Consider the following 12,326-nt stretch of genomic DNA (forward strand, 5'->3'; position numbering starts at 1 on the left):
AGGCAGTTATATATAGAGAGATCTTCTATCCACTCTCCAAATGGCCGCAATGGCCAAGGCTGGGCCAGGAGCTTCGTCCTGGTCTCATGTGGGTACAGGGGCCCGAGCAATTGAGCTATCCACTGCTGCTTTCCCAGGCGCCTTAGCAGGAGCTGGATCAGAAGTGCAGTGGCAGAGGCTTGTGCTGGTGCCCGTGTGCAGGCCAGCAGCAGGCAGGCGCTCAGCCCACACTGCACCGGGATGGCATCATGACTCCAGGCCCACCACGCAGACTAACTCTGATCCAGAAGCGGCCTCCTCCCAGCGCACACGTGGACTCTGCTGCTCTAAGGGAAGCCGGCAATCCTGCTTCCGTGACTGAGAACTGGCAGCAAGCGGTGCCTTCCAATCACTCCGCGGAGCTTACAAGGCCTGTTGTCCTCGTTTATGTTGTGGGACGTTTTTCTTCCGGGTCTTAATACTGGTTAGAGCAGAATAAAGCATTCGGGTGTCAACGTTTGGGGTTTTTTTGTTTGTTTGTTTTTTGACAGGCAGAGTGGACAGTGAGAGAGAGAGAGAAAGGTCTTCCTTTTGCCGTTGGTTCACCCTCCAATGGCCGCCACGGCCGGCGCGCTGCAGCCGGCGCACCGCACTGATCCGATGGCAGGAGCCAGGTGCTTCTCCTGGTCTCCCATGGGGTGCAGGGCCCAAGCACCTGGGCCATCCTCCACTGCACTCCCTGGCCACAGCAGAGAGCTGGCCTGGAAGAGGGGCAACCGGGACAGAATCCGGCGCCCCGACTGGGACTAGAACCCGGTGTGCCAGCACCGCAAGGCAGAGGATTAGCCTAGTGAGTCGCGGCGCCCGGCCAACGTTTGGGTTTTAAAATATGGTCTGTGACCCACTTCATCACTGTTAAAGCCATGAGAACACTTCAGAGGAGTATTTGGAAACACTTAGATCAAGTATCCGATTATAAAGCAAATTCTTTGTCTGAAGACTCCTCACACTTTTGTCACATTAAATTACAATGGTACTTTATTTTAATAGTCACAAGATTTGACACTTGAAAAAAAGAGCACACTAATAAATAACAAAAGTGGAATGCACAAAGTCCCAACAGACAGAATGTTCAGCTGAGAATCACGTCAACAGATAAGGCTCCGAGGACACACACTGCTACTGTGCTAGGCCGTGCACCGTCTTCCTGTGTAACGGGTTAGAGGCTCTGGTCCCACATGGTTAGGACTGCAGTCGTAAAACCGCCATAAACTGAATTTTTACTAGTTCTGATAGCCTACCTAAAATGTTGAGGAGGGTCCCTCCACCTGTGCAGAAAAAGGAAATGAAGACTTCCTCGGTTTCCAGTGCTCTGCACATCCAGTGCGACATTCCCAAGGTGAAACCCCGCAGGTGCTGGTCACAGCTCAGCCGTCGGGGTTACCCTCTGTTGGGCAAGTCTTAACGCTGCCAGGCTGGGAGTATGTAGGTGGCTGGATATTTAAAATTTGTTCAAGTAGAATATGGGAAAAAACAAGAATACATTTCTTCCTTATAGCATCAGTAACCCTCAATTAACTTCATAAGGAACCGCTAAATCATCAAAAGTAAACAATCTTAATACTCAAATGCTTCTCCTGATGAGTAACACTTTTTAGAGTTACCAAAAACTGTATAATTTACCTTGTAGAGGTTAACACACAGGAATGAACTAACAATTCTAGAAAGCACTAGTCCCCTAAACGTGTCCATCCTTTGTCCATTCACCTGATATGCTCCACCCACTCCACCGAAGTTCCAGGTTCTGTCCCGAAGCGCCTTCCTGAACTGCCCTTGGATGAGCAGCTCTGTGGTGTACCGTTGCTCGGGTCTACACGGCGTGGGGAGACGCACACCTCTAGGCCTGGCTGTCGGATCTGGAGATCTGCTCATGTCCAGACTCCTTTTAAAACTTCCCAATAAACATAATTTGTGACCCCTTGACTTGTTAGACAGTACAAGTTAAGATTCCCTACTAAGTGAGAATTACTTTTCAAGCATAAATAAAAGCCACAGCCAGCCGCGGTGGCCACGCCCTAGATCTGAATTATCCGCGTCTGGCACTGCGTGAACATACTTCTCAGTTCACTCTGCTGGACTTCAGCAGCCACCTCGGGCTCGGCGGGACTCTTCTGAACTTTGGCCACCGCAAAGTTTATCCCGTGGGTGAGTCCAGCTTGGGTGAAACTGGCAACTTGGACCATGGAACTTCGAATCTTTGCAAAGGGAGAGACTGCTCTGCTGCTACTGCTCTCTGAAGGGGAAGGGGTTACGTGAAGCCCAGTCTCAAGTTCAAGCACACCGGAACAGGAGCTGGGGGTCTTCTGAGATAAAACTGAATGCACTGGTTCTACCGACAGAAACTGCGAGTCTGCGGCAGGAAGCGCCACATTTAACTGGGAGGGCCGCGAAGGCATCTGGTCCGTGGGTCCTGGCTGCGTTTCTTCCTTCGAAACTTGGTCGGTCACCGGATTGCCCTCCTCGCTAGCCTGCTGGCGCGTGGGGCTGGCCTCTGAGAGCGGGGCCGCTTTGCTTCGTGCGTCCTGCACAAACCTGTGGCAGTAAACATCCACAGTCAGCGTGTGGATGCTGTCGGCAGAAGGACTTCTCTTCGGAGGAGACTCCTGGCCTCTTCCAAACCCACTTCCATGAGCGCCAGTCATCTCCGAGGGGGCGTGAATGCTGACGTCAGAGCCACTGACAGACTGGGACCGGCTGCCTAAGCGCGGTACCGAGGCAATAATCCCACAGCTAGGAAGAACGTAGTCCCCGGGGCCGACGCTCTCCAAGGAGTTAGCCAGCTGCCTGTCTCCATCAGGCGAGGCGTTGGTCAGGAACTCGTCGGAGTGGTACGAGTCGTTGTCTGAAGACACGTCCCCGTCAGACTCCGCCTGCACCTTCTTGTCCACCGCGCCCGTGGTCTCCATGGTCTCAAGGCTGCTATCTGACTTCCAAAGATTGACCTTTAGGTTTGGTTTTAGGAAGTTAACTTTCATTTCCGGTTTCGTGAAGTTTCCTAGCTTTCGCAGGTTGCCGATATTCACGTTAGATTTGGTCTGCTTCACTTTTTGGTTTAGAGATGAAAATTTGCTCATTAAGAAATTCTTTCCCTGGGCCAGAGAGCCTTGGTTTTGAGATCTGATCCCAATGATGTCTTCGTGAGGCTTACTGCTTTTCCTACAAAGCAGAAGAGAAAACAGTTAATTCCTCATGGAGTCGATAAACCAGTTCCAGTCACTAATTTAGGTGAAAGTTGGTCCCCATTTCTTGAAAATACTGCCCTGTTAACTGATGAACCCAAATAGGTCCTCCGAGTTGACAGGAAAACACCAATGGAAATGTGTAAGCTGTCTACATAATCTAAAATGTTCCAGCAGCCACACTAACATGGACAATTTAAAACCACTGAACCCAATGTATACGAAGTGTTATCATCAACACATCGTTTGTATTAAAAGATGAGTACCAGCTTGCTCTGTGTCTGTCCTGTGTCTCTGAAACAGCCACCAGGTAGCATTCTACTCCCGGCACACCTGCCTTAGGCCTCGGCCCGCCCAGCGTCTCCCAATCTCAGCCCCGCACAAAGGCACCACTGACTAAGCAGGAGCCTGCAACCGAAACCCCTCTCTGTCTGACCTCGGGAGGGAGGGAGGGGGAGAGGGACGAGACTTCCATTACCTTAAGTTTCCGTGGATCCCCTGCATGCATTTAAGACAGACCTGGGCATGTAACCGAACTCCTCTTACCGCCTGCTTCGTCACCCCCCGGGAGCGCTATGCTGCTGGCCACAGAACGCACACCCGTGTCCCCGCTCGTCACTCAGGACAGGAGGCCCGGAGTGAGGGAAATGACCCCCCAGCAGCATTCCTCCAGGCCGCCCCGGGGCCCCGGGGCCCGCGAGGGGCAAAGTCCCAGACCTGACATGTAGAACCACCTCTCCATAGCTTTTCCCAAACTCAGACACCTCATGTTTAAACACGCTGCTTTCTCTGTGGTGCTGAAGTGTCAATGCTTCCTCTCACCAGTTTAAGAGTTAAAAATCCATCACTTGTGGCCGTGCAAAGTGACATCGAGGAGGGCAAAATGCTGGCCAGGGCTTGCTTTCTCGGAGGCACTCTCGGTCTCTCTCACGGTGCTTCACAAAATAGCACTCATGCAGAGGGCGCCACCCGGGACTGCAGAACCTCGAACCCACCTGGACGGATATTCTAAATGCATTCTAGGGGCTGGCGCTGTGGCCCAGCAGGTTAACACCCTGGCCTGAAGCGCCGGCATCCCATATGGGCGCCGGTTCTAGTCCCGGCTGCTCCACTTCTGATCCAGCTCTCTGCTATGGCCTGGGGAAGCAGTAGAGGATGGCCTAAGTCCTTGGGCCCCTGCACATGTGTGTGAGACCAGGAGGAAGCTCCTGGCTTTGGATTGGTGCAGCTCTGGTTGATGCAGCCATCTGGGGAGTGAACAGCGGATGGGAGACCTCTCTCTCTCTCTCTCTCTCTCTCTGTGTAACTCTTTCAAATGAATAAATAAATCTTAAAAAAAAAAAAAAAACTAAATGCATTCTAAATGCCTCAGTCAAGAAAAAGAAAATCTGGTCTCCAGAATTCTTCCCAAAGCAGAGACGACGCATGGCCTGTGAGGCGGTGTGCGTGGTCACCGGGGCTGCGAGCCGCTCAGCTGCGCAAGGAGCCTGGGAGTCACCCCTCCCACAGACTCCCACGTCGGGAGACCGTTCTAGGAAGTTACCCTAAACAGGGAAAAAAAAAAAAAAAAAAAGAAAAAAGCACGACCGAGCTTATCATGACTTTAATAAAAAAGAAAAAAGCCAGCAACCCGAATTCTTACAATTAGGTGTAACAGCTACATGCTTGGTGTTCCTACGAGTACGCTATCATTCAATCCATGCAACGAATTTCTGGCACAGATTTTATTACATCATCTCACAGATAACAAAACCACAGGAATCCTGAATATCCCAAGGTTGAGGGGGAAGCGACACAAGTGGGAGTCTGTTAACGAGAGCTCGTGCTCTGAACCCACACAACACGTGCACACATACCACCCCCTTGAGAAAGCCCTTCCATGGTGTCCACACGGTGTCCACACACACATTAGGTCCTGCACAGCTAAATTCTATCCCTAAACTGGAACAGGTCATTCCTTGGAGCATTAAGCAGTTTATCAGAGGCTTTGTTATTTAAAAAGTTCCTGTATTACAATGATTCATGTGCATTTTCTACCATTCAAATATTTTCATTAATAGAGTTCTTTAAAATTGCACGTGAAGAATTAAGTTGGCCAGGATCCATTTTCATATAGGTCAATGTTACTGAAGAAATGCGTGACTCATTGCTATAGATACCGAGACATACATGTAGAATTTAGACAGAACGTGACTTTCTTCCCCAGAACTCTGACACCTCTCTGAATAGCAACACGACCGTAACGTGACCCCTCCTCTCCCCCTTGCCAATGTCTGGACAGAACGAAGACCTTGGATAGCAGCATCTGGATTCTGGGAGAAGCGGTGCTCACCTCTCCAGTTTCTTCTCAACGATGGGCACATCCAGCCCCATGGCCTGCTTGGTGATCTGCAGCATCTCCGCGATGCACTGAAGTGTATCTGAAACCCAAACACAACTGCTGCCACTTTCCGGAGAAACACACCAACAAGTGAATCCACACACCTGGGTGAGACCGTGGTTGCACGGCTAACTGCAGGTTTGCCCGCTAGACTTCACAGAAAATCGCCGTTTGTTCACTATTCTCCAATAATTCAAAACGTTAAAAGAATTGTAACAGAGTAAGAGCAAATCAACTAAATCAACTGGAATGGTTTACCTCGGTTTTCAGGCACTGTGCCGGATGCCCAGACAGCAGCCGTGAATCATCCCTGCTGCTACCCGCCAGACGCAGAGATGCAGAAGCCCTGACACCCACATAGCCTCCTACAGAGCCACACCGACGGAATCCCCATTCGTGTCCCTCGCCCCAAACTACAAAATCCGCTCAACTGCTCTGCCCGCATCACCGAGAACGCAGCGGCTTCCCCTGGTCACACGTCTCAGAGCTGCCCTGGGTCAGCCGTCAGGTCCCAGCTGCACTGAGCTCCTCCGAGTAAATCCGAGTTAGCACTGAATGCTCTCATTTCTTTCACTTTTTACCTTTTCCATCCTCTTCTGGGTTGCGCATGACAGCTCGCAGTGTGTGGAAATAACCACTCACTTCTTTATACCTGTAGTGCAATCGCATGCAGGAGAACTTGGGCTTACCAAAAAGCGTGGGTTCAGGACCTGAAACCAAATGAACACTTCTAAGTTACGTCTTCCACAGGGCATTCTCTAACTTCCAACAGTCAATACAACTCGGCAGGTAGCACCATCTTCTTCATAATCTAATCGACAGCACACAAAACACAGGCCTGATGAGGCCATGAACTATTCTTTAGTCTCCATTATTAATCTTTGCTGTTCCCTGAGTTAATCTTCACAAGGTAAATAAGGGAAGGAATACAAGTGTCATGTCACCATTCTATCATCATTACTCTCTCAGGAACAGGCTGCCTGGGGGAGTCCCCTTCTGGTGTCTAACAGATGTTATACACATACACTGGCTGCTTAAAAAATAAAACCCATTCTTAGAAGCAACAGCTTCTGCTTTCTATGACTCGGTTTGTATATTATAACTTACCTATTTCTATTTTTTCCAGGTCTTCTAGGCTTAACCGTTGATACTGGTTGACTTTATCAACTTCATCATCATAACTAGATAAGAGAAAGAGTAAAGAGAATTAAAAAATGCATTTGGCTTGTCAGCTGAGGTTTAACAGCAGCAAACTATTACATGCAGTTAAAATAAAACCTTTCACTAAAGCATACATTTCAGAGTGAAGAGTTACACTTCAGCACTTCTATAACTAGATTAGGCAAGAACAGCATACGCTATTCAACAGATAAAGCAAAACTGGCTCCTAGATCTTAAATGTAAAAAAGAAATCAATTGCAAGGCAAAAATAATTTGTTTATAAAAACTTTTATAGAAAAAATTCCGTATGATCTATGCCAACAGGTGTCTGGGCTGATAACTAAAAAATACAACTTCACACACAGCCAAAAATAAAATGAATAATTACAAAACAGAAAACTCCAGTCTAGTGTAGTATAGGGAACTAGTACTGTATCTGCTGCTGGCACTGTTAACTGACAGGCTGTCTGGAGATCAGCCCGAGTGAAGGCCGTGTAATTCACCACACGCCAGTACCCAGAGCATGCGTGCACATGCGTGTACACACACGTGCCATCTGTGTAGAGGTGGCTGCATGGTTCATGATGGCAAAGAATCGGAAACCTCACACTCCTCACGCTGGGGGCTCACACACACAAATACAAACAATGATGCATGGCCACTAATGATAAAAAGATATGGGGCACATCCAAACCTGGGAGCTAACAAGTAATACATGCTAAGGGAATGCAATAGCATAAAAGAACTCTAACTCTACAGCCATATTTTCAAAGTGATGTAAGTCACATAAGGTAAAGGCATCCCATGAAGTTTTATGAAATTTGTAACAAAACCAGTTTCTTGAATTCCATTATGATTCTAAAAAGGAAACTTACTAAAGTTTTTAAAAAAATTAAAAGCTTTAAATAGAAAAGCAACTTACTAGGCCACGTAGTAGGCAGAGTTAGAAAGCAGTAACAGCACATCCACATCTCTGTGAGTAGCATCAATGAGGCTAAACAAACATGACACAGGGAATTAGGTGTTTTCATCAGCATTCACTTGCCAAGCATATTTCCCCAGTGTAGACCCTTACAGCAAAAAACTGGTCGGGGGAAAACAAGAAATTCAGTGAGCTCTACCTCGGAGGTTGGATGCGTTACAACCCTCCCCTGTGGAAAGCGTTTCAAGAATACCTGAGCAGACTGGGGAAGGGGGGGACTTCCGGGCAGGGTTTCCAGAGAGGGGGCGGGGACTGCAGGGTGACAGAGGCGGTCACCGAGGGCGGGAAACTGAGCGCCTCACATCAACCTTCGGAATAACACCGGCACATCCTGGCTATGCATACATGCGGATACTGCATTGAGGGAACTTTACATAAATCTAATTTATTTGCAAAGACGGAACAAGCCAAGCTACATCCCACTTTACTCACTATAGACTGATTAATTTACTTGGCTTTCGGGGAACAAATAAACATTTTCTTAACCCAAGTCCCTCCGGCCGTATTCACGTCCACACTAAAATTAAATATCAAAATAAAGGTTCGACAGCAGATGTGCTGCTGAGTGGGTAAACCAGCGCAGTGGAGTGGGAGTCCTTGCAGAATGACCGACAGGAAAACGGTCAAAGCGCAACCCCACAGTACCGCGCACAGGCCGAGTCCACTGCCAAGGACTGCCCGTGGCCAGCGCAGCCCCTGCAGGAGGGTGGCGACGCAGCCGCGCTCGCGCTGTCCCCAGGGCTCACCCCTACCCAGCGGACCTGATGGAGACGGAGCGCAGGGTGCGCAGGGTGCGGAAGGCTGATGCGTGCACGGGGCTCCCGCCGCTGCGGGCGCGCGCGCGCGAGGTCGGCGTCCGAGGACGGCTCCCGCCGCAGCCGAAACCGCGACCAGGAGGAGCTAGGGGGCCGCAGGCCGGCGCGGGCGTGGGCGCGGGCGCTCGGGCCGGGAGCCGCGGCCGCGCCACGCGCACGGCGTCACGCCGCGGCGGTCCTCACGGCGCGGGCTCGCGGGCTGGCTCCCCGCGCCGGGCAGCGGCATGGCGTCCGTCCCGGGCGGCCCGCGGCCACTGCGGTCTCGAGAGGCCGCGGGCGTGCTGAGCCCCCGCCCCGACAGAAACAAAGCAAGACGACGACGAAGCCGACGGCGCAGCCGGACGGGCGCGAGCCCCGGCTACTCGCTCTTGTCCTCCCGCCACTGCGGCAGGCCCTCCTTCCACACGATGAAGACGAAGACCGCCAGCACCACGTGCAGCCCCACCACCGCCACGACGGTCGCGTAGAAGGCGCTGTCCTCGGGGGACATGAGCATCAGGCTCTGGAAGAGCAGCAGCTTGCAGGAGAAGTACAGCCCCACAGGCACTTTGACCATAAGTCCCGCGAACAGGAGGAAAATCTTGAACGTCATGGCCAGGACGCCGTCCGACTTGGGCTCGGCGGCGGCGCGCTGCGCGGGCGGCGGCCGGTGGGAGCGCGGCATGGTCGGTCGGTCGGTCGGTCGGTCCGTCCGTCCTTCGAGGCGTCGAGGCTCAGCCCGACAGCCGCCGGCCCCGACCTCGCGCCCGCAGTCACTGCGGCGAATGCTGCAACCGCGATGCGGCAGTGCCAAGTCCCGCCCAGGGCGACGTCGGCCGGCCTTCCGCCCGCCCACTTCCGGCCGCGGAGGCCGCCCAGCGCGCATGCGCGTCCAGTGCTTGCCGCAGAGGGCACGGACCCGGCCCGCGCGGGAGGGGCGGGGGCTGCCGGCTCCGGCGAGTTTCGTGGCGTCTAGCGAGGACTGTGGCCGTGGGCATCGGTGCCCCACACTGCCACCGGCCCAAGGGACGGCTGCTGTGCCCACACTGCCCAACGGTGGCGCGGACAGGAGGTCGGGGTTCGGAGCGCAAGCTGGGCTGAGGGGCGCCGCTGCGGCCCGAGTCCCCGCCGGACGGGCTGAGGGGCGCTGCCGCGGCCCGAGTCCCCGCAGGATGGGCTGAGGGGCGCTGCCGCGGCCCGAGTCCCCGCCGGACGGGCTGAGGGGCGCCATGTAGCCCGAGTCCCCGCCGGACGGGCTGAGGGGCGCCAGGTAGCCCGAGTCCCCGCCGGACGGGCTGAGGGGCGCCATGTAGCCCGAGTCCCCGCAGGATGGGCTGAGGGGCGCCGCCGCGGCCCAAGTCCCTGCCGGATGGGCTGAGGGGCGCCATGTAGCCCGAGTCCCCGCCGGACGGGCTGAGGGGCGCCATGTAGCCCGAGTCCCCGCCGGACGGGCTGAGGGGCGCCACGCAGTCCGAGTCCCCGCCGGACGGGCTGAGGGGCGCCGCCGCGGCCCGAGTCCCCACCGGATGGGCTGAGGGGCGCCATGTAGCCCGAGTCCCCGCCGGACGGGCTGAGGGGCGCCATGTAGCCCGAGTCCCCGCCGGACGGGCTGAGGGGCGCCATGTAGCCCGAGTCCCCGCAGGATGGGCTGAGGGGCGCCGCCGCGGCCCAAGTCCCTGCCGGATGGGCTGAGGGGCGCCATGTAGCCCGAGTCCCCGCCGGACGGGCTGAGGGGCGCCATGTAGCCCGAGTCCCCGCCGGACGGGCTGAGGGGCGCCACGCAGTCCGAGTCCCCGCCGGACGGGCTGAGGGGCGCCGCCGCGGCCCGAGTCCCCACCGGATGGGCTGAGGGGCGCTGCCGCGGCCCGAGTCCCCGCCGGACGGGCTGAGGGGCGCCATGTAGCCCGAGTCCCCGCCGGACGGGCTGAGGGGCGCCGCCGCGGCCCGAGTCCCCACCGGATGGGCTGAGGGGCGCTGCCGCGGCCCGAGTCCCCACCGGATGGGCTGAGGGGCGCTGCCGCGGCCCGAGTCCCCGCCGGATGGGCTGAGGGGCGCCATGTAGCCCGAGTCCCCGCCGGATGGGCTGAGGGGCGCCGCGCAGCCCGAGTCCCCGCCGGACGGGCTGAGGGGCGCCATGTAGCCCGAGTCCCCGCAGGATGGGCTGAGGGGTGCCATATAGCCCGAGTCCCCGCAGGATGGGCTGAGGGGTGCCATGTAGCCCGAGTGCCCGCTGGCCAGGCTGAGGGGCGCCGCCGCGGCCCAGGTCCCCGCCGGATGGGCTGAGGGGCGCCATGTAGCCCGAGTCCCCGCCGGACGGGCTGAGGGGCGCTGCCGCGGCCCGAGTCCCCGCCGGACGGGCTGAGGGGCGCCATGTAGCCCGAGTCCCCGCAGGATGGGCTGAGGGGCGCCATGTAGCCCGAGTCCCCGCAGGATGGGCTGAGGGGCGCCATGTAGCCCGAGTCCCCGCCGGACGGGCTGAGGGGCGCCATGTAGCCCGAGTCCCCGCCGGATGGGCTGAGGGGTGCCGCGCAGTCCGAGTCCCCGCCAGACGGGCTGAGGGGCGCCATGTAGCCTGAGTCCCCGCGGGACGGGCTGAGGGGCGCCATGTAGCCCGAGTCCCCGCCGGACGGGCTGAGGGGCGCCATGTAGCCCGAGTCCCTGCGGGATGGGCTGAGGGGCGCCATGTAGCCCGAGTCCCCGCCGGACGGGCTGAGGGGCGCCATGTAGCCCGAGTCCCTGCGGGATGGGCTGAGGGGCGCCATGTAGCCCGAGTCCCCGCCGGACGGGCTGAGGGGCGCCATGTAGCCCGAGTCCCTGCAGGATGGGCTGAGGGGCGCCGCTGCGGCCCGAGTCCCCGCCGGACGGGCTGAGGGGCGCCGCCGCGGCCCAAGTCCCCACCGGATGGGCTGAGGGGCGCTGCCGCGGCCCGAGTCCCCGCCGGACGGGCTGAGGGGCGCCATGTAGCCCGAGTCCCCGCCGGACGGGCTGAGGGGCGCCATGTAGCCCGAGTCCCCGCAGGATGGGCTGAGGGGCGCCGCCGCGGCCCAAGTCCCTGCCGGATGGGCTGAGGGGCGCCATGTAGCCCGAGTCCCCGCCGGACGGGCTGAGGGGCGCCATGTAGCCCGAGTCCCCGCCGGACGGGCTGAGGGGCGCCACGCAGTCCGAGTCCCCGCCGGACGGGCTGAGGGGCGCCGCCGCGGCCCGAGTCCCCACCGGATGGGCTGAGGGGCGCTGCCGCGGCCCGAGTCCCCGCCGGACGGGCTGAGGGGCGCCATGTAGCCCGAGTCCCCGCCGGACGGGCTGAGGGGCGCCGCCGCGGCCCGAGTCCCCACCGGATGGGCTGAGGGGCGCTGCCGCGGCCCGAGTCCCCACCGGATGGGCTGAGGGGCGCTGCCGCGGCCCGAGTCCCCGCCGGATGGGCTGAGGGGCGCCATGTAGCCCGAGTCCCCGCCGGATGGGCTGAGGGGCGCCGCGCAGCCCGAGTCCCCGCCGGACGGGCTGAGGGGCGCCATGTAGCCCGAGTCCCCGCAGGATGGGCTGAGGGGTGCCATATAGCCCGAGTCCCCGCAGGATGGGCTGAGGGGTGCCATGTAGCCCGAGTGCCCGCTGGCCAGGCTGAGGGGCGCCGCCGCGGCCCAGGTCCCCGCCGGATGGGCTGAGGGGCGCCATGTAGCCCGAGTCCCCGCCGGACGGGCTGAGGGGCGCTGCCGCGGCCCGAGTCCCCGCCGGACGGGCTGAGGGGCGCCATGTAGCCCGAGTCCCCGCAGGATGGGCTGAGGGGCGCCATGTAG

The 12,326-nt window shown here is 57.6% G+C and overlaps 1 protein-coding gene across 5 annotated transcripts in view; it reads right to left on the reverse strand.

Moving 5' to 3' along the window:
- Nucleotides 1-989: 989 nt before the first annotated feature.
- The window catches only part of INPP5F (inositol polyphosphate-5-phosphatase F), a 112,747-nt gene continuing 101,410 nt past the window's right edge, over nt 990-12,326 (reverse strand). For 4 of the 5 annotated variants that reach the window (XM_051823686.3, XM_089314233.1, XM_089314235.1 and 1 more), the window contains 5 exons: nt 7,682-7,753; nt 6,706-6,779; nt 6,180-6,308; nt 5,551-5,638; nt 990-3,195 (listed from right to left, as the gene is read on the reverse strand). In XM_051823686.3, the coding sequence (XP_051679646.3) occupies nt 2,055-3,195; nt 5,551-5,638; nt 6,180-6,308; nt 6,706-6,779; nt 7,682-7,753 (1,504 nt within the window). In that variant the 3' untranslated portion in view covers nt 990-2,054. The remainder of the gene's footprint in view (nt 3,196-5,550; nt 5,639-6,179; nt 6,309-6,705; nt 6,780-7,681; nt 7,754-12,326) is intronic. The other variant, XM_089314232.1, reaches the window with a different exon arrangement.

This window comes from Oryctolagus cuniculus, chromosome 15, assembly GCF_051225735.1.
Source record: "Oryctolagus cuniculus isolate XC-2025 breed Fujian yellow rabbit chromosome 15, ASM5122573v1, whole genome shotgun sequence".
Taxonomy (NCBI): domain Eukaryota; kingdom Metazoa; phylum Chordata; class Mammalia; order Lagomorpha; family Leporidae; genus Oryctolagus; species Oryctolagus cuniculus.